This window comes from Anser anser (assembly GCF_964211835.1).
Source record: "Anser anser genome assembly, chromosome: 6".
Taxonomy (NCBI): domain Eukaryota; kingdom Metazoa; phylum Chordata; class Aves; order Anseriformes; family Anatidae; genus Anser; species Anser anser.
Window position 1 is genome coordinate 10,095,041 of NC_139726.1, and position 19,533 is coordinate 10,114,573.

Sequence of the window (19,533 nt, forward strand, 5' to 3'; positions counted from 1 at the left end):
CTTTCTTCCTACGTGTCCTCTGCTCTAGTTTGCCTGGCACTCTGCTCAGTCACTGCCTGCTTCCTCCGATCGCACCTGCCTTGGGCAGGGCATCAGACCAGGCCGTCAGCAGTACCTCCCAGCCTCAATTCAGTGATAGTTTTGAACATGTTCTAAAGCATCAAGCTGATAACTGCCTGTTTGCAGCAAGTAAACATAGACTTGGACCTTTACAGAGTGATACAACAAAATAAAACTTGGACGTGGTGTTACATGTGGATTAACAATTCTGTCAGCAGCGGCTGGGCTAGACAAGAATCCAAGTTTATCCTCCCAGAGCTTTACTGACTACAGTATCAGGAAGGGAAAACACAAAAATCTTGGCTATATATATAAAAAAAGAAGCTCATAAGACTCTAGTAAGAAGCATTCCTTGTGTAAAACAGCCATTCTTTCTGATTTCAATCCAAATTCAACAGTAAGTCACTGTTCATTTTGATCAAAGGTGCCATAGCAAGTTACATTACCTGTTGGTGGAGAATATATTCTATGAAATCCTGTCTGGCATACCAAGGTACAGAACTCCGCAGGAACACGTTGATACAACTTGTGGGATACGTTGGAGGAACCTCCTTTTTCTTCTATATTTTTTTTCATTTGTTGGAACGCAGCAGACAGGAGAGGATTACGGATTTTTTCAATCTGTAACATAAGTCTAGTGTAAGCAAACAGAGCAGTATCCATGACGTGCATAAGAGCTCTTGTTCAGGCTACGTTCTTCAACGTAAGAACTTTAGATTTAAGTTATATGCACTGACCATGTAGCAGCCATGCTGTCATCCAATGCCTCTCACTGAAATCAGCAGGAATGTATCTTACCGTACTGATTTCCTGAAGTTACGTTGTGCTGAGCAGACTGAGTATCAACTATACGTGAAAATAAGCTTTGCGGGTGCTTACAGCCTAATCTTGTAAACAACTGCAAGTGTCCTGGCAGGCACGGAGAACCTCAGCTCTCATTGATCAGAACTGTACAGCTGATGTAAATTGGACTCTCGGGGAAAAGAGGTCCATTGATAAGACAGCCTTTATATTAGCTTGTGTCTTGAAAGCACAGCTGCATGCATGCAGCATAAGGAGCACCACAAAGAACTTCAGGCGGGTTGGGACCCCTGAAGACCTCACTGGCAGAGCAGACCAGACCAGTAGGCTACTCACAGACTTTGGGCAACGGTGAATAACAGGGGCCTGTGCGGCCTCTTCTCCAGTAACTGGTTTATGCCAGGCGTGTGACAGCTCAGCTAAAGACAAGCATGTGCTGAAGCACGATCAAAGTTCTGCTCTACTAAAGCCATTTAACTGCTTTTGTGTTGAGACTCGACAAATTAATTAGTTCCGCAGATCAAAAAGAACTTGCTTTCACCTGGTTGCTACTTGCTATTACTTCAACGTTGAATACTTTCCTCATGTTGAAAGGCAGTTAGTTAGGCTTGTGGCAGTCTGCTTTCCAGTTACCTGCTGTTATCATTAGACAACTGTTTACAAATTTACATACTTCCCTGTGTTGCACGACCTCATGCTCCTTCCATTAAGTAAAGCAGTCATAATCAAGCAAGATCCCAACTTAAGGAAACTACTCATTAAATCATAACTCTGCCAAATTCAATTGCTTTTTTTAGATGTCAAGATCACAAGAAGAAAACAGAGATACTGCATTAAGGTGTCCTGGAATACTGTACTTACATAACATTCCAATCTCATATTTCTCTACAGTCCTTTTGAGGAACATCTGAAGCATGAAATATGAGACAGAACATACAGAACAGCTAAAAGGACTTCACAAAACTTAACCATGCTTTTTTTCAGTGATTATTTGCAGTATGTTCAAAATACTTTTTATAGGGAGTACAACTACATCTATTTTAAGGATTAGGCCAAGTTGATCTTAATTTTAAAGGCAATATATTGAAATAGTTCAAGTTTTTAAAGCATATATTAAACAAGTTACTTCAAATATATTACTGAGATTTAATTTTGCCATGAATACCCTCTTTACCTTAAGAACATGAAGCCCAGCCTTTTCAAATTGTTTCTGTCTGTCCTTAAACTCCTGAAGGTGTGGTTCTACCTGTGAAATCTGGAAGCATTTAGTAGCATTTGTCTTGTGAAGGTGTCCTTCTGAAAGCTGATCTGCTTTTGGTTGGCCTGGAAACAAATAAGGAAGTAAAATTTTTATATATGATAATATCTGAAGCAAAGGAAAAGAAGGATCTGATGCATTATTTTGGTAGTTTAGTTAAGAACAAAGAATATAGTCTCCAAAGCAATGTCAGAGGCTAGTATCGAAAGGAAATTTATATATATATAATATATATTCATACTATTTCTCTGTTAAGAAAAAAGAAACAGAAAAAGAAAATCAAAAATAATGTATCTTTTCCATTACATCTCTTTACAGCCAAATTTTCATACAGTGGTATCTCTATTAAATTACTATACAAACACAAGGAAAAATGGATCACTCAGTAGCTTTTTGTAATTCCACTAATTCTGTCGACTGTTAATGAAAGTCAAGCATGCAGCCCAGTGGTACAGCTGTAGCTAGCAAAAGAGCTCAGCAAAAGTACGTGTTAATTAAGCGTGAATTTTGTAAGTCTCCCGTGGTCAGGCTTTAAAGTTAAGCTGTTCTGAAGGAAGCCAGCATGACAGCTGGCTGTGCAGCCACGGCCAGCCCCTGGAGAAACCGTGCCCTGCTGGGAACACTGCCAAGCGAGTGACTGAAGGCAGTAAGCTAACAAATGGTCTTTCAAGGGCTCGTACGACAGCAGTACAGTAATATCAGTAATTAAAGCGATGTTCAGTCAATGTGTGCACTGAATATACATCTGTCCGCTCTCAGCAATGCCCAGGTATACGTTGCTTCATACTTGACCCTATTTATGTGCTTATTTACTTAATCATTTATGTACTTTACGCACCCATTAACTGCAGTAGCTCCTCTTGTTTGGCTGTAGTCTTCTCTTGCATACGAAGCAGCAATTTCTCAGTTGCAAGCACTGCATCAATCACAGCATCAGGGGGGCCATGAAATTCCAGGCTCGCTTTCCCACCTCTAACTTTTTCTGATACGCGCACGCTAGAATGCTGCTCTCGAGATAGTTCTGCAAACTCCTTTTTACCAAGGCTAACGATGAAGTTGTTCTCAATACTGGCACAGCGACTCTCCTGAGCTCGTACTATGCGTTGGACCCACAATTCTGCTGCTTTCAGTGCAATGTGTGTGCTCCCCTTAAGTTCGATAGCCGGTTTGTTATTGGGAGTCTTCTTTATGCTTTGACTGTCTGACTCTGTACCTGGAACACAAATGGTTTATGTAAGCGCATTGCAAGAGTGACAAACTTTCAAGTACTGTTACAAACTCCGATATATAAACCAAGACATGCAGTGCAAAAAACATTCTACTATTCTGATACACTCAAAAAAAGAGATCAGATACCAGAACTTTTACAGGAAAAATAAAAACAAACAAAAAAGCACACGCAGATTTGTTGTGTCTTCCTCTAGATGATTTCCAGTAAGTTTGGCACTGGCTGTCATTTTTCATTGTTTAAAAATTTTCTAAGGGAGCATCTAGTTTCGTTCCTATCAATGTCAAAATGGCAAATCTTGTAAGCGAAACGGACAAGTAATGCCAAAATTAACAAAGACAACATATCCTTCTGAAATTTTGCTCTGGAAAACAAAGTTATCTGATACATTTTAGATTTTTTCTAAGCAGGAAGTAAATCAGTGTCATTATATATTTTATTCATGCATATCCTACACGGTTACATTTCAAGTAACAGCATGTTTTCTCTTTTCAAACTTTTCCTACAGTGGATATAATCACTTTAGTTATTATTTAGGGCTTCTCTGCGTAGGCTTGGCACATGGGTGACTTGTACCCTGAAAATATATAACTATTCCCAAGCCTAAGGGAACAACTTCACTTCCCTGAACTGAAAATACAGCCATAAGCTCCATCATGTGTAGTCATCAACTCCCCTGCCTGCCAGCAAGGTCCCAGCCAAAAGTTAAACTACGATGGAACCCAGTAGCAATAACACAAAGGACGTGCTTCTTGGCGCTGAGACTTATCACATTTGCTGAACACGAAGAAGGTGTGGAACGCAGTTATATGTGCTGCCTAAAATGTAGTCAACAAGGGCCAGCCTACGTTTTATTGCATTTCTTTTTAAATTTAGCCAGAAGTAAATATCTGGGAAAAGAAAAAAATCTGGAAAAATCTATAAAAACAAACGGTTTCCAATGCTAAAACCCCAGAAGAAGGAGCCTGGTAAAAAGCCATAGAAAACCTTCCATTTAAAGCTGTCTTAGCAATACCATTTTGGCTATGTTTGCTCTCAAAATAACTAAAAAAAAATGAGTATGTGTAACAAACATCCCAAGCAAATCCAAGAAACGTAGTCAGACTCAGCAGACCTGACAATCGCTACTTTAAGGTGTCCACCTCAGATACTTTCATATCCTCTACATGAATCCCTGCAAACACGGGAGAGGAGACGCTGAATGGAGCCTGCCCAAATGTATCTGAAAGTATCTGTCAGAGCAGGAAGGAGTGGCGGTCATCGCTTAAAGATGCGGCTGGAGGCTGATGATAGCCATCTACAAATTTGTGTCTAGCTTGGTAAACACGTTTGAAACGACATCCCTCATTCAGTTTTTATGATATGCACTGGGTTCCTGGCATGGTGGAAACTGTGATGAAAAATGACTACTTTGAAGAAAATATGTAACTATCACAGATAGGTTCTTCAAATTTAAGGAAACTTCAAATCTAAGGAAACATCATTTTGAACATAATTATCTCCCATCTTGAATCTAACTTCAGAAGACAAAACACTGCAGTTTGAGGAGTTTGAGGAGTTAACTTGGCACTTGTAGTTCCTTTGTTTAGTAACCTAATAATAGTAAAAAGCAGACTAAATTATTAATCTAGTAAGTCTTCATATAACTTTTACAAAATATGGTTTCAGAATAAGTGTAACCTTCTCCCTTGATCATTACACCCCTTTTAGGGTTTACCGAACACTAGAACTATCAACAAGCAAAGTTCTCCTGCATTTTTTCCTTTGCCCATGACACATACACAAATACAAAGTTACGTTTAAAGAAATGTGATTTCAGATCCTCAAACCTGGACCGCTCATTCACTCGCAATGCCCCTTCTGTTCATTACTTACTCGGATGATTGCTTCCATAGTTATACAGCTTTTCTTTCTCTTTTCTTGCTACTGAATTAAGTTTTCTCTGGAAAGCCTTGAAAGAGAAAAGTTCAGGAGCAGTTTGTAACCTCTGTTATCAAACATGCAATTAGTCTCTTCAAAACTCTGTTCGGTAAGCAGTTTACAGTTCTAATTACTCAACAAATTCTGATAGCATGTTAACAGATTATTTATCAGCTTTTGCCAAAATTTTACTCCTGGCTATCAAATGCATTTCTCCTCTTCTAAGTCTCCTAAGGTAAGACACCTTACACATCGAATGGCACCTTTCCCAATACCTTGTGGCTGTGGCACATGCAAAACTCAGTAGATGAAGGTGTCCATTACTCGCAATTTAATGTTGACAAATCTTTACTAAGTTTTAAAGCTATCTCCCTACCTTTACCCCAGAGCTCCTCTTCATGATCTCACTTGGAAAGCCTCAGAAGCACTGCTCTGCTAGGCAGTGGATTTGGCATCTGGTAAATTGCTATCAGATCACAGGGTGATGACTTTTGGATTAGTGAAGAAAAAATAAAGGTTTGTAAAGATTAACACCCGTTGATGAAAGACAAATAGTTTGATAGGGAAACTGCCACTCACCAATACTGTAAGTAGTATGGAATTCAAATTATTTTAACTTCTAGTCATCTGTAGAAGTATTTTTTACAGTTATTTTGGGTTCACCTTACTGGTAGTTAACAACAAATTTATTACCTGATAGGAAGCACTGTCATCTGGGCAAAGGACAAACTGCACATCTAACATCTTCTCAGGGTATTTCCTGGCAAAATTTGAGACCTCTTCAATCATGATCTCTGCCACTGTTTCCTCAGGCAGCATTACTGACCAAATCCCCTTTGCCGGAAAAGAAACTGAAGGCTGTTTCAGATCCTGAATGTAACACAAGCATTTGGTAACTGCTTCTTTTAATTGCTGCAGGAAAAAGAAGTGTTTTACTCCTCGCATCACTCAACATGAAAATCTTCAATTAAAACCCAGTTTAACCGATCATCACCTCACACAGTAACACCACGTGTCTGTACTGTTGCCATACAACGTGCAGCACATGATTGCAGGGTAGGTTATACCCTTTTGTTATTATGAGCTCCTTGTAAGATGAAGAATGCCAAAGCTGAGACCGAAGTTCCTCTTGAAGAGCTGGACCCGCTTTCTGCACCATTGGTGATGAAAATGGAGAGTAAAACTTGCCATCCAAAGACACGGAGCTAACAATGGCTACAGTCTGGAAGAAAAGAGTTCAAAGTTTCAGTATACCTTGAGTTTTGTACTTGCAAGTTTTGCTACTACAGAGAGCATTCTTTCCAGGAACAGTTCCTTGAAAAAATCCCAGCTGCAGCAGATCAGCTGTTTGAAAGGTTCTCTCACTACTGCTAAGCACAGTGATGGAACACATCAAAGCATACACCTGCTAGCGGCAGTGAAGATATATATTTTTATTCAGAAGCCAATAGTGTGCATAAGGCTTGTTCAATTCATCTAACCATGGTCAACAGTTATTACTGCAGCCATAGAAGTGATCCACAGGCACCTCATCAAATGCAAATCTGCAGCCCGCTATCTCTGAGCAGGAGAGAGCTATGGCTACGTCTGTTACCCCCCTCTCACACCGATGCTCACAGCTTAAGCGTAGCCAGCACTGGTAGCCAAACTACTGGGGTCAGTGCACGCTGAGGAACTGCAAAGCTATGGTTGCTTCTGTTTCCTGTGGAAACAGCACATCCCCATCACAGGTCTGATATATTTCAAATTAAATATGTGAAATGCTAACGATGCGTTTACAGAACACTGGTAACAGCAGTAACTATGCTGATGTTTATTGATGGAGATTATCCAAAAATGCAAGACTTTGGAGCATATTTTCCTAGTAGCTTTGAAATTTTTTAAGGTACAGTATTTGCTAAAAGCAAATGCCTTTCTTGTGATAAAGCTTTCAGTCCAACAGCTCTGTTGGAATACTATGACTAAGCTCACATATTTTGTGTCAGGTTTTCTAATGAAAAATGTTAAACGATTCAATTTTAATGATGCACCACTGAAAGGTGAGGCGCACACCAACTGTTTAAGTTATTTTCAGCTGACAGCTATGATGATATAAATTATAGGGAAAAAGACAAGGCAAAGAGTAGACTTCTAGGGAATGCATGATAAAATGTGAACTCCTATGATGTTACAATAAAAAGAGAAAACATAAGGATATATTATTATTAATCATCCAATATTTAGCTGCTTACTATTATCCCATAGTAGCATGTATACAAAAAAAAAAAAAAGAAATAAAAGCTTTCTAACCCATTTAAAAAACTAGCTCCTTGCAGATATAGCTTATTTATCTTTCATAAATTTTCATCAAGATGAGGAGACAGCTATTTTGTGGACCAGTACAACGTGTTCTGTACTCTTCGACTCCAAAGCCCGTAGGGACTCGGAGGCAACTCCACGTTCAATATATTGCAGGATGGACTTACCTTTTGCTCTTCAATGCGTCCTCTTAAGATACGCAAGCGAGAGTTTCCAACTATGATGACAGGTACAGGATGGCTTGGCAAAGCTGGAGCAGTTTCCTGAAGCGAACTGCTATCACCCAGAAACTTTTCACAGGCCTTTTTCATTTCTGCTACTGTTTTCTCACAAATGTTCACCAGACGGACTTCCTTGAGACTTCCTGGTGGACTTGTCTTAAAAAATCCCTTTATAGCCATTACAATCACTTGAGCACACAAATTGAGTGGGAAGCCGAAAATACCTGAACTCACTGCTGGGATAGCCACAGACTTTATACCATTTTCTGGAGCATTAGCGTATTTCAGGACATTCACAATAGCTTCCTCAAGCAGGAAACAACATTCTGCCTTTTCAGGCATGTACCACCTTGGACCAACTGCATGAATAATTTTCTTACATGGAAGCTTCCCTCCACCTGTCACTGCTATTTTGCCAGCTGCGAGTTTTCCGTACTTTTTAATATAAATACTGCTTTCCTCTTTTATTTCTGGCCCTCCAGCACTTGAAAGAGCAAAAGCAAGGCCTCCTTCATGTCCTAGGTATTCATTGGCTGCATTCACCAAAGCATCGGCTTTGTGTTTTGTAAGGTCATCCTTACAAACTGATATGTGAATTCCCTGCTTTAGTATTGTTCTGTATACTTCAGCAGTGGATTTTACACTTTCAAAGGTGAATGTACAAGCAAACTTTTTCTCAATGAGATTACTTAGGCAGTGCTCTCTTTTCTTAAGAACTTCATAAGCATCTTTGTTGATGGGGATCGTCAAGCTGTCCTCATCCATTTTTGGCTCTAGGATACAGAATAATAGAAAGTGAAATCCAAGAAACCACTGACAAAACTTTTATATATGTGTGTGTGTTTTAGACCTCCGAATTTCACCTTACTGTCACTGCTTACTAATATTTTTTGTTATAGTCTGATCTTTTCTCTCCCTTTTTCAGAGGCTTAGTAAGCACAACTAAGCAAAGAAATCAAGGCTTTGTGTGAAAATACATAGACTAATGACCTTGTCTCATGGGAGGGATTGCATTAATATGCTATGGAGAAAACTATGAAGTAAACTCCAGTTGGGCACTAACTCCTTTCCTGGGAGTAGTTTTGTTCACTATTCTGTCCAAATCAGCCACCCCATCTAGTAGCTCCACAGTTCCTCAAGACCTTCTCCTACCTTCTCCAATCTTTCCTTCTGATCCCTTACAAATCACAGCAGTGTAAGTTTCAGGGAAGTGAAAGCTCAGCTGCGCTCTGTCAGCTCAACACACCTGGATTCTGAAAAACAATCAGCATTATGCTGTCTGCTGTTTCCTGTAGGTCTGTGAATGCTTCCAGTTATACTTCTCAACCAACAGGCAGCCCCCATCCCATAACTGAATACAGGTGGACAGGAGAGCAGCCAGCTGCTGATCACTGTCCTCAGACAGACCACGCACCCTCCACCCCCCGAAGCTCCCTGTCTTCATGGTACCTTCTTCTGACCTGGCAATAGCAAGCCCTGGTGAAATACAGCCTGAGCCCCCAAACAGCTTGCTTTTTTTGTTCAGCCCCCAGAATCCTCTCAGCAGAGGGATTACCAGTAGGTCCCTTGGGCAAATACCTTTTCCTTGGAAGTGACTTACTGCTTTTCTTTCCCTATCTTTCCTCCAGAGGCACTGAAAGATGACAATAACAATACCACTGAGCCCGTGGTGACCTGAGGGTTTAGATTTGCCTTATTGTTTAACCAAGAATGAAGCCTGGTTAAGATATGTCTCCTCTTGCTACTTGTTCTCTCTTTCTTTCCTACTGCCTATTATCCCCACCATTAGGTTAGCACAACCACTGTCAGGGACATATTCTTAAATAATTCAGTAGCATAATCTGCATTAAAAACGAAACAAAACAAGCAAACAACAAAAAAAACACACACATAAAACTTAAACTTATTTAAAGCATCAACGTTAAAGACAGATGCAGCAGCATGACTGAATGGGCCGCGAATAAATGGTGAGGAGAAAGGACCAGACAAGTATGAGAGAAACACCTCTGAAACAGACATCAAAGGGCTTTGCTAACTGTCCGCAGTGCCACTGTGCTGCATTTACCACTAAGACTCCAGCTGAAAAAGCAAATGAGAAAAGCCTTGCCATAATCAAGGCTTCAAAACGCCTGCAAAAGCAGAAAACACTTCTCCCCTCTGAGCTTGTTTTGAAGGCTGGCCTTCTCTGCCACCTTCAGGGCACTCGTGGCATTTTGTTACTTATTTCCAATAAGGTCCAAGGGTCTGTACAGCACCCCAGGCCCTTGCAGAGTCTGACCCACAGCCACACTGCCAGAGGAAGGCTTGTCAGCCTGTTCGTTCTGTCATCAAGTGGTCTGCACTTACATCCCGAGAGCAAGTTCTTTCTTTGGTAGAAACTTAGGAATTCAGAAGGGCTTTTTAAACCACTTTTTTTAGGAAATAAAATTAATGTAACAGAGTGGGTAAGTGTTTATGTTGTTCCTAGGGCTATATAGTCTCCTGATCGCAGGTGTCAACAGAACTACATGCAGTAGCAATTTCAATTAGCGTAAATCAATTTGTATGAGTTTAATTAAACTTTCATTGGAGTATGCTACTTATAAAAATAGTTTAACAGCATGCACACCAATTCATCAGGGCACTTCTGAGCTCTGCTTGACAAAAGAGATGCAAGCAAATCCTGTTGAAGTAATGAACAGTAACGCTGACTCACAACTATGACCTATTTATACATTTAGGATTGCTTTTAGCTGTCCCATGCCAAAGTTTTCCAGCCTGCTGGCTATAGCTGCAGTTTTCAAATGAAATGCAGGAATACGCTTTCCAGATGGCTAAGCGCGAGGCTTACCTGAACTCTGAGTGTCTTCTGGGGTCTGTGACAGATTACTTTATTGTAAAAACATGAAAGAGAAAACACACGTTACTATTGAATGCACTGGGTTCTTGCAGAAACAGTTCTGTTACAAGCCAAACCAGCACCACCAGCTTTACAAAAAAATATATTGAAAGCCTCCTAACACCTAAAATGCCGCTCAGAGATGAGCTTACGATGAGCGGCCCGCCGCAGCTGAAGCATCCACACCTTTGCCTAGCACAAGCTGAGAGCTGTGGGTGACAAGAAGCCAACTCCAGCTCTTCACGAGTCCAGAGGACAGCGTTACTTGCCCGGAGGACAGAAGCACTTGCCCAGCACTTGCTTGGCGAGCCCGACGGGGAAGTGCTCCTCAGGCTCCCGGCGCTGGAAACGGGGCCGGGGCTGCCGCCGCCCGCTTTTTAGGCCCGGGACGGGAGAAGACGGCCGGGAGGCGGCTGCCGCGCCTCGCTTTTACCTCAAGTCGCGGCGGTCCCGGCTGCGCCCCGGGGTCGCTCAGCGGCAGCGCCCGGTCCCGGCCCCGGCCCCGGCCCCGCTCCCTTGGCTCCCCTGGCGCCGGTCCCGGCCCCGGAGGCGGCGGCGGCTCCCCAGCACCTCGGAACCGGGGAAGGGCGGCCCCGAGCGGCGGAGCGGGAAGCGAAAGCGAAAGCCGGCAGCGGGAACCATGGCGGCGGCGGCGCCGCTGCTGGTGAAGCTGTGCCCGGCGCCCGACGACGGCGAGAAGGCGAAGCTGAAGCTCCAGAGCTACTTCCAGTCAGGGAAGCGCTCAGGGGGCGGCGAGTGCGAGCTGCAGGCGGGCCCCGAGCCCGGCACCTACCTGGTGTACTTCCAGCGGGAGCAAGGTAGGGGCTGGGGGGCGTGAAATGGCCGCCCCCGGGCACCATCTTGTGCCCGCTGTGCCGGGGTGGGTGGGCGAGGGCTGCCCGCGGCCACACGGGGTTCGTTGCCCAAACGTCCCTCTGCCCGCAGATAAGAAGAGCGTGGAGTCCCGCACGGACCATGTCGTGGAAATGGGTGCCAAGTGCCTGAAGATCAGCATCCAGCCCGAGAAAGGGGGCCTGAGTGGGGGCCAGTCGACGTTGCAAGCCTCCGCCAGCTGCTCCCAGCCATACCACATCTCCCCACCGCCACAGGGGCCCGGGGCAATGCAGGCGGCTGAAGGCCAGCGAGACACCGCAGCAGAGGTCGTGACCAAAAAGGTAGGCTAGAAAGAGGTGTATAAAGCAGCATCACAGCCTGCCCTGCTTGTAGTCCTGTGACTCCTTTGGGAAAGGCCAAACAGTGCTGCTTCCTGTCACGCTTCAGTGTTTCATACCACACAGACGTTAGTCATGCTGTCTTAGTCAATAAAACTGGAGTAGAGAGCAACTTTTGATGGTTTTGGTACTGCTGCTCCATAAACGGTGCCGTGGCAGGTTTCAGGGGGTAGCATGCACCAAAGACTGTTGCCAAAAGGTGGAAGAATTGCATGAGGTTTGGATCTCTTCCTGATACACAGACCACCAGCGCTACTTCAGCATGTTTTGCTCCCTCAAACAGCTCTAATTACTTCCATCCCATACCTCAGTCTTACAAAAATCTGCTCTGATGAGACATTTCCGACACTTTGAACTAGAAGTCATGCGGAAAAGCCCCAACTGTGCGTTAGGGGCATGGTATAAGCTGTAGGGCCAGTCTATGTCTTACATGATGCTGATGCTGCTCTACTGAGACATTGACACCTGGCCCAGAGAGCTTGTCTTGTTCTGCAACGTAGCATAGATGCAGCTCTGGGGTATAGCATGTGCTGACTTAATGGTTATTTGATATCTGTAGCAGTTTAATGCAAATTCTCTTATCCTTCTTTCTGTGCGAAGTAGAGATGTGAACATGTTTGTTCAGAATCCTGCTTTGTGCCTTAATCCTGAGTTACTGAAGCATTTCTTTTGGAAATTTTTTTTTAAGGAGTGAAAATGACTGGAAAGTCTAATGTAATAAAAAAGAACAACATAATATAACGTTTGTGCTGTTGAAATGTGTTGCCTGTCAAACTAAGTAGAAAAGTTCCTTGTTCTTTGTTCCTGTAAAACTGATGACATTAACAAACTTCAGTTTTGCTGCTGATTTAGAAGCAGATTGCTTTACTTAGATGTAGCGTCTGTATACATGACATAAAAGAAACACTGTGCAAATTTCTCTATGCTAATCTGGCCCTACGGAATTGTGTCAAGGTTTTCATTACTCAAACTATAGAAGCACCAAGCTGAGAACCTTAGGGAAAAAAAATAATATCTTCTTGTCTTCTCTTTAGATTTTTCTTACAGTATCTGCGATTTTGAATACCAGTATGTTCACTGAACAGCAAAGGGAGAAAATTGCTCTTATATGTCCAAACCTAAAAAGAGAAAGAAATCCTGATATCGACGGCTATGAGAAATTAACAGGAGATTACACAGATATTGAAAAAGCTTATCATTACTTTAAAGATATCCTTGCAGGCTATGACCAACACCATGATTTTTCACGTACTGGGAGTAAGAATGGTTTAGAAGATGGGAATGGTGTGAAAAATGGAGAAATGAATGAGCTTACAGTTCCATCAGCGAATGAGCTTACAGTTCCATCAGCTCTCTATGAATATTTCTGTCATATCTGCAAAGATCAAATTAAAGAACTGGATGAATGTTTTGGTGTGCATGTAAGAAGTAAAGACTGTAACAATGGGAACACATCAGTATGCTTCACTTCTAATAAAAGTTCTGCATCAATACAAAAAGCTAAGGATTTTTTTACCAGTGCTTTTCAGAAAAATATCAAAGATGTGAAGCAGGAAAAAATTTCCCTAACAAACAGTTACCAGTTAAATGAGACAATAATGAAATTAAATAATAGGTTTAGTAATCTTCTTGCCAAACAGGAAGAGGATCAATTGCTCCTCCGTGGTCCAACAAATGAAATTTTCAATGCCAAAAAATTTCTAGCAGAGGAAATGCAGAACAGCCAAACTGAAAAGAATGTGGATATATCATGTGAATTTTATACCTACAGGAACGAAGTTGCAGTTGATGCTTCTGTGTTCAATCTGTTGGAAACAGTATTAAGAAAAGAAATTGAGGACATTAAAGAAAATTTTGATACTGTAATGGAAAAGAAACACAGTTCAGATAGCCAGAAGATGCTCATAATATTTAGGCCTAGGACCAAAATTTCTGATTGGTCTTCACATGCTACTGAAACTTTCATCAATGCATTTCAAAATGCCTTTGCAATGTTAAGAGAAAAACTCATCAGCTGTAAACTTTCAGAATATCAGGAACAAAGGTTAAATATGCTTGATGGAAAACAATTGGAAAACCTGCATGTAAAACTTAAGAAGAAGGAAGACAAATTAATTTTATATGGTTTACCAAACCATCTAGATGCTGCTGAAAAGCACATTATGAAGCTTCTTAATGCTGGAGGCTGTGCAGAAACTAAAACCAGGACCCCACTCAGCAACCAAGAAACTACAGGAGTGTCTGAGAAGAAATACGGTGACAGGCAAAAGGGTAGTTTTTCTTCCAAAGAGCAGGCTAAGGCAAAGACAGAAGAAGACACCGATGGTGTATGTCCTATTTGCATGGAGAGCATGAAGGATAAAGAAATACTGACAAAGTGCAAGCATGCATTTTGCAAAGGTTGCATCAAAAAGGCCATGACTTACAAGCAAACTTGTCCTGTTTGTAATACTGTCTACGGGCTCATGCAAGGAAATCAACCAGAGGGAGAAATGTCATTTCAATTTGTTTCTTCATGTCTTCCTGGATATTCCAGTTGTGGTACTATTGTGATTCGCTATGATATGAAAGGCGGGATTCAAACTGTAAGTATATTTAAAGGTCCCTAAAATACACTTTCCCCCCAGCAAAGCCAATGTTGAGTGTAAAATTCTGTACTTTTCCATCTTTTTTATTTGTTCTCTACAAATGTATGGAGCGGTATCATGTAAGTAGAATCTGGTATGTTTAATGAGGCTTTTCTGAAACATTCTCTTAGCAAATGACAACGATTGACAAAACTGAAGAGCAGGTTGGCTTCTAAGTTTTCCAGCTGAGAAACCAGCTTATGCTCCATGTTTGGAGTCATGACTAGGAATGAAAATGGTATGAATGAAGAAGTCAGGGGTGGGGTGACAAGTATTTGGGAAATCAAAGAGGAGAAAAATAACAACAATAGCGATGTGATGGATGCATGAGTGATGAAAAGTAAATGAGAATGAAACGTATATGAAAGAAATTGTACAATGAGAAAAAAAACATTTAAAATCAGTCATGCTGTGTCATTCTGAATGGATCAAAGAGAGATAAAATGTACTGTGAAAGCTGGGAAGTGTGATTTCCACACTTTCAAAGAATTTATGGTAACACAATGCCTTTTTGTTTTGTTTTTCTACAAAACAGAAAGATCATCCAAACCCAGGGGAACCTTATCACGCGATTTCTCGGACAGCGTATTTACCTAATAATAACGAAGGGCGAGAAATTCTGCAGCTCCTTCAAAGAGCCTTTCGGCAAAAATTGATTTTCACAGTGGGGCAGTCACACACTACTGGTTTACAAGGTGTTATCACGTGGAATGATATTCACCACAAAACCTCCATGTATGGTGGACCTACAAAGTAAGTAGTCTTCTCTTTAAGTAATTATAATGCTGGTCAGTTGCGGCAGGATGGCTACCCTGTATACTTTCCACATTAGAGCTTTCGGATTTTTCATTGTGCTGCAAGCCACGGGCAAATCTGATGCGTCTGACCTGGTTTGTTACTAACAAGGTGAGTGTGGAAGGTTCTGTGGCTTCAGACTTGAACCACCTTTGTGGCCTTTGAGCGCTGCTAGTGCAAATGGTGATAGGAAAAGCACGGGCAGCACTGCGTGCACCAACAATAGTGCATCACAGGGACTATTTTGACAGTTGGAACAACGATGAGTTTAGTTTTCTGTTGCCCCTTAGGCCACTCATTCGCCAGTCAGTTGTGTGAGGTACTTAATCAGCTAATACCTGCTATGATTAGAAACTATTTGCAGTACAGGACAGGAGGGCAATCTCTTGAGAGCAGCTAAGGCTTGGCTCCTGATCTCAGCCTCTTCTGCTACCAGCTGTTACCAGGAGGTGCTGGTCCAGTACGACAGCAGAAAGAAAGGCACTCAGACTCTGTAAAGTATCACTTGAAATTCTACTTGGAATTAACGGTGTAAAGAAAGAGTTAATGGTGTAAAGAAAGAGATGGTAGTATAGAAAAGGTCATGCCCCTTTAAATACTTGAAACCCTGAGATGTGCAGCATCCAGGAGGCTTCTGATCAGGGCACAGCACACCACGCAGGCTCTGTCCCTAGAAAGGGTTGCTCCATTTTAGCCATTAGAGCTATAACAGGGTTTTCTTAGAAGAAAACAACCCTCTTCAGCATTTCTTGAGAACGTCTTGCTGCACTGCTGGATAAAAGCAAGGCCACGCAGGTGGTGTAATCGCTGGGTCTGAGTGGGAGCTGCCCTCAGGCTCCTCTGTTACGGTTTGCTGGCTGAGGTTGTCCTGCGGCTGAGGGATGCGCATGGCACAACAGAAACTGAAGGCTGTGCTGTACGTGCAGCACTGGTACGTGGATCACTAATTCCTCAATCTGTAACGGCCTTCTGGTCAGGATCACGACCTTCCACCCCTCGAGGCACATACAGTTGTCCTTTCTTAAAGGCGTGCCTAATTACAGATTATATCAGTAAGCTGTTTGGTGCTACTTGAAAAATTGTTATTTTTCAATGTATTTATACGCAGTCGCTGTAAATAACACTACAAGAAAGATGACAAGTAAAGCAAATACTGACTGTGAGAATAAGTGTAGGGTAGCAGTGATGGGAGGGCTGGGACGACAAAGAAGTCTTGCCATCAGGCCATACCCCTTGTTCCATGTCCACTTCAACAATTATGGTGCAAATTTCACCACACAAATTTCACAGCTCTGAGTTGTGCAGCACTGACCGGGCCTCTAGTCAGGGCACGGCACACCACGCAGCCCCCATCCAGAGCTGGGATGATATTTTGGTCTTTCAAGCCATTACAGGATTTTCTTAGAAGAAGGCAACTCTGCTGAGCACTTCTGCTGTAAAACAGAAAGAATGTTCACATGAAATCTTGCTGCACTTCTAGATAAAGGCAAGGACACGCAGGTGGTGTAGTTACTGGTAACAAGTGGGAGTTGCCTGCAGGCTCCTCTGTTACAATTAGCTGGCTAAGTTAATTTTGTGGCCAAGGCTTGTGCACAACACAGCACAGCACAGCACTGGCTGGTCAAGGTTGCTGCACCTACAAACCAGCCTCCAACGCATTCTCAGTCGCGCAGGCAGTTACAGCCCTCCAGGGTGTTCTCTTGTGTTCCCAGGAAATTTTGAATCTTTCCAAGAGAATCACTTTGTAAATAAAAATATGATGCTTCTGGGTTATTTTAATGCTGTTGCCTCTGAAAACAGACTTCGGAGCACAGCTGTCTGTTGAATGTGGCAGTCGTCACGGTGAGTAATATGAAAGCCCAGGAATGAATTGTCTCTAGAATGAAATAAACTAGATTAAACAATCCTGCACCCCTCACACATGTCTCAGGAAGAACTGTTTTTTGATGACATTTTCTGCCTTTAAGTCCTCCTGTCTTTAACCTTTTCTTGGAGGCCAATTTTGACGGAATCATTCATCAGTGAGAGGCTTTGGTGTTTTGAATATTGCCACTAGAAACTGATGTGACCAGTAAGTTTTGGTGCTAAACAGTGCGTGGCTGGTACAGGCTAGCTCAACAATAAGACCTACAAGGTAGAAAAGAATAGCTTGCATTGTCTCTTGCCTTTTCCTGTCAATCGTACAGTCTTCATATTTGTTTTGTTTGTTTGTTTAAGGTATAAAATACTAGCCTTTGGAAGTAATGTTTTATAGAGACACCTTGGTTAGAAAACTAGCAAGTGAAGCAAAATGCTTCTAACGAGATAAACAAAAATAATGCTGTCAAAGCTCAGAATATAGAAGAATTGGATGCTGGGTTTATTTTTCATTTTTTTCTATTCTTTTTGTCACCTGAGGTTTTATGTATATGAAATACATCTAGGTTTGTTTAAAACGTTTGAAAAAAAAAAACAAGAACACGCACAGCTTACATGTACAATAGTCAACATCTTGGTTAAATACTGGTTAATTCTGTAGTAACATGCAAACTTGCTTGACAGAGCTCTGATCATGTTGTACTACAGAGAACAAAAATATTTTGCTTTCGCTTCTCAGGCTCTATCCGAGAGTTGAGAAGGAGGCTTGGAGCAGTCATTTTAAGCTTGTTGAAGCCTCTCAGGGTCAGGCGTCTTCCCGCAAGCTCTAAAGATCTGTGCCTAGAGTTATATACTCCCTCCTGGACCAGGATCATAAAAGAGCAAAGAGTATCAATTATGGCTTATCCCCCACTTTGCTGAATGCTCTCCCTTCTTATCGCTTGCTATGTATACCCTTTTGGTGACATGCTACTTAAAATTCAAAGGTGCTATTACCTTTGTGTTTTAATGCTCACTTGGAGACACTTCTGGTCTGTTTTTTAGAAAGATGCATATCCGAGTGCCCTATAATTTGCAAGGCCTGCCTTCTCGATAGGGTGAGAAGTGTGTGCATGAAATTTGTAAAGTATTTTAAGAAATTTTGATGTAAAGGTTCTGTAGAACTGTCAAGTGCTGCTTTGCACAAGTATCCCAAACAAGTCTTTTCTTCTTCTTCTAGTTTTGGTTACCCTGATCCTGATTATCTGAAGCGGGTTCGATCAGAATTGAAAGCAAGAGGAATTGAATAGAGAAACTTACCAGCTGGCATCTTTTAAGTGTAGTAACTGAACACACAGCAGTTAATTCACTAATCGGGCTCTAAGAAGAAAGAAGTTAGTTTGTTCAACTGCTATACTTAAATCACTTGTATTTCACAGTCAGCTAAGACAAGTTAACTTTTCTGACCAAAACATATATGTTGTTTTCATGCGTTATTTGCTTCTTTGAACAATGCTTCCCTATATGTTTTCCTCTTTGCAGAATTTGGATCTCATGAGTGCAGCATCTGTACTAGCATTTGTCAAATAGCAGTTTGTGTATCTTATTCTCATTTTACCAATGAATCTTGTCTGTACTATTTCCTACAAGTCTTCAGTATGACCTCCAAAGTGGAAAATCCATTACTAGCTTTTCTTTGACCAAATACTTCTGCTTCATGTTTTTATATCAGTCGTCATGGATAGCATCATATAACCTGTGTGCTGGAGGATTTTTATGCAGCTGTTACAGTATCGGCTGTGTATGGCCATGATCTTTTGCTTCTTTTCCTTTTCAGGGTAGATATGGCATTAATGGTTTGGGTTTTAAACGTGAAATTGGCATGGATAATGTTGTGTGATAGGTTTTGTGGATGCTATCTTTTCACCTGTGTCCAGAAATGCTGAATGCTCCAAGTCTGGTTGGGACAAACAGAAACTGTTTGTGGTCATCTCTGGTAATGAGTTCCTGGCTCCATGCCCTTCATTGTATTTAAGCTTAAATACTGCTTTTAAGTCAGTTTTGCATGTAACCCTATACTTCCCATCGCTTCCAATACGATTTAAATGTTAATATAAAGATACTTTGTCACTACTTTGAGCTGTCCGAATAGCCTGCCAATTACCTCTGTGGTGGTAGAAAACAAATAGGTTTCACTTGATGTACCCTAATTTTAATGAGTTAAACTATTTGTGTAAGCTATTACATATAATAAATAAAATATATAGTTATCACATGATCATTTTTGCGTTCTTCTGTACAAGTTTTTCCTCCTGCTTTAGAGACATACATTTCTGTAATCTTTTTGATTTGGGAGTTTCCCAGCAACCTCTCCAAAGT

The 19,533-nt window shown here is 41.7% G+C and overlaps 2 protein-coding genes across 16 annotated transcripts in view; one reads left to right on the plus strand and one right to left on the minus strand.

Annotated features, from left to right (window-relative positions):
* PARP9 (poly(ADP-ribose) polymerase family member 9) overlaps positions 1–11,562 on the minus strand; it is a 13,182-nt gene extending 1,620 nt beyond the window's left edge. Inside the window, exons 1-10 of one of the 15 annotated variants that reach the window (XM_083841210.1) lie at positions 11,098–11,237; positions 10,617–10,654; positions 8,939–9,039; positions 7,733–8,559; positions 6,262–6,489; positions 5,961–6,179; positions 5,223–5,298; positions 2,958–3,332; positions 2,036–2,184; positions 507–681 (exon numbers count right to left, since the gene is read on the minus strand). In XM_083841210.1, coding sequence (XP_083697336.1) covers positions 507–681; positions 2,036–2,184; positions 2,958–3,332; positions 5,223–5,298; positions 5,961–6,179; positions 6,262–6,489; positions 7,733–8,551 — 2,041 coding nt within the window. In that variant the 5' untranslated portion in view covers positions 8,552–8,559; positions 8,939–9,039; positions 10,617–10,654; positions 11,098–11,237. The other 14 variants (XM_083841211.1, XM_083841213.1, XM_083841203.1 and 11 more) reach the window with 14 other exon arrangements.
* Positions 11,199–19,432, plus strand: DTX3L (deltex E3 ubiquitin ligase 3L). Its single transcript, XM_083841215.1, has 5 exons — positions 11,199–11,482; positions 11,610–11,839; positions 12,931–14,481; positions 15,059–15,276; positions 18,395–19,432. The coding sequence occupies exons 1-5, from the start codon at positions 11,305–11,307 to the stop codon at positions 18,462–18,464; spliced, it is 2,247 nt and encodes a 748-aa protein (XP_083697341.1). The 5' UTR covers positions 11,199–11,304; the 3' UTR covers positions 18,465–19,432.
* The last annotated feature ends 101 nt before the right edge of the window (positions 19,433–19,533 follow it).

Excerpts from the sequence above, each read along its gene's own strand:
- DTX3L (XM_083841215.1), top strand. The coding sequence starts at position 11,305 with ATGGCGGCGGCGGCGCCGCTGCTGGTGAAGCTGTGCCCGGCGCCCGAC. Across the intron at positions 11,483-11,609 it reads GTACTTCCAGCGGGAGCAAG|ATAAGAAGAGCGTGGAGTCC; the intron begins GTAGGGGCTGGG and ends CTCTGCCCGCAG. Across the intron at positions 11,840-12,930 it reads CAGAGGTCGTGACCAAAAAG|ATTTTTCTTACAGTATCTGC; the intron begins GTAGGCTAGAAA and ends TCTTCTCTTTAG.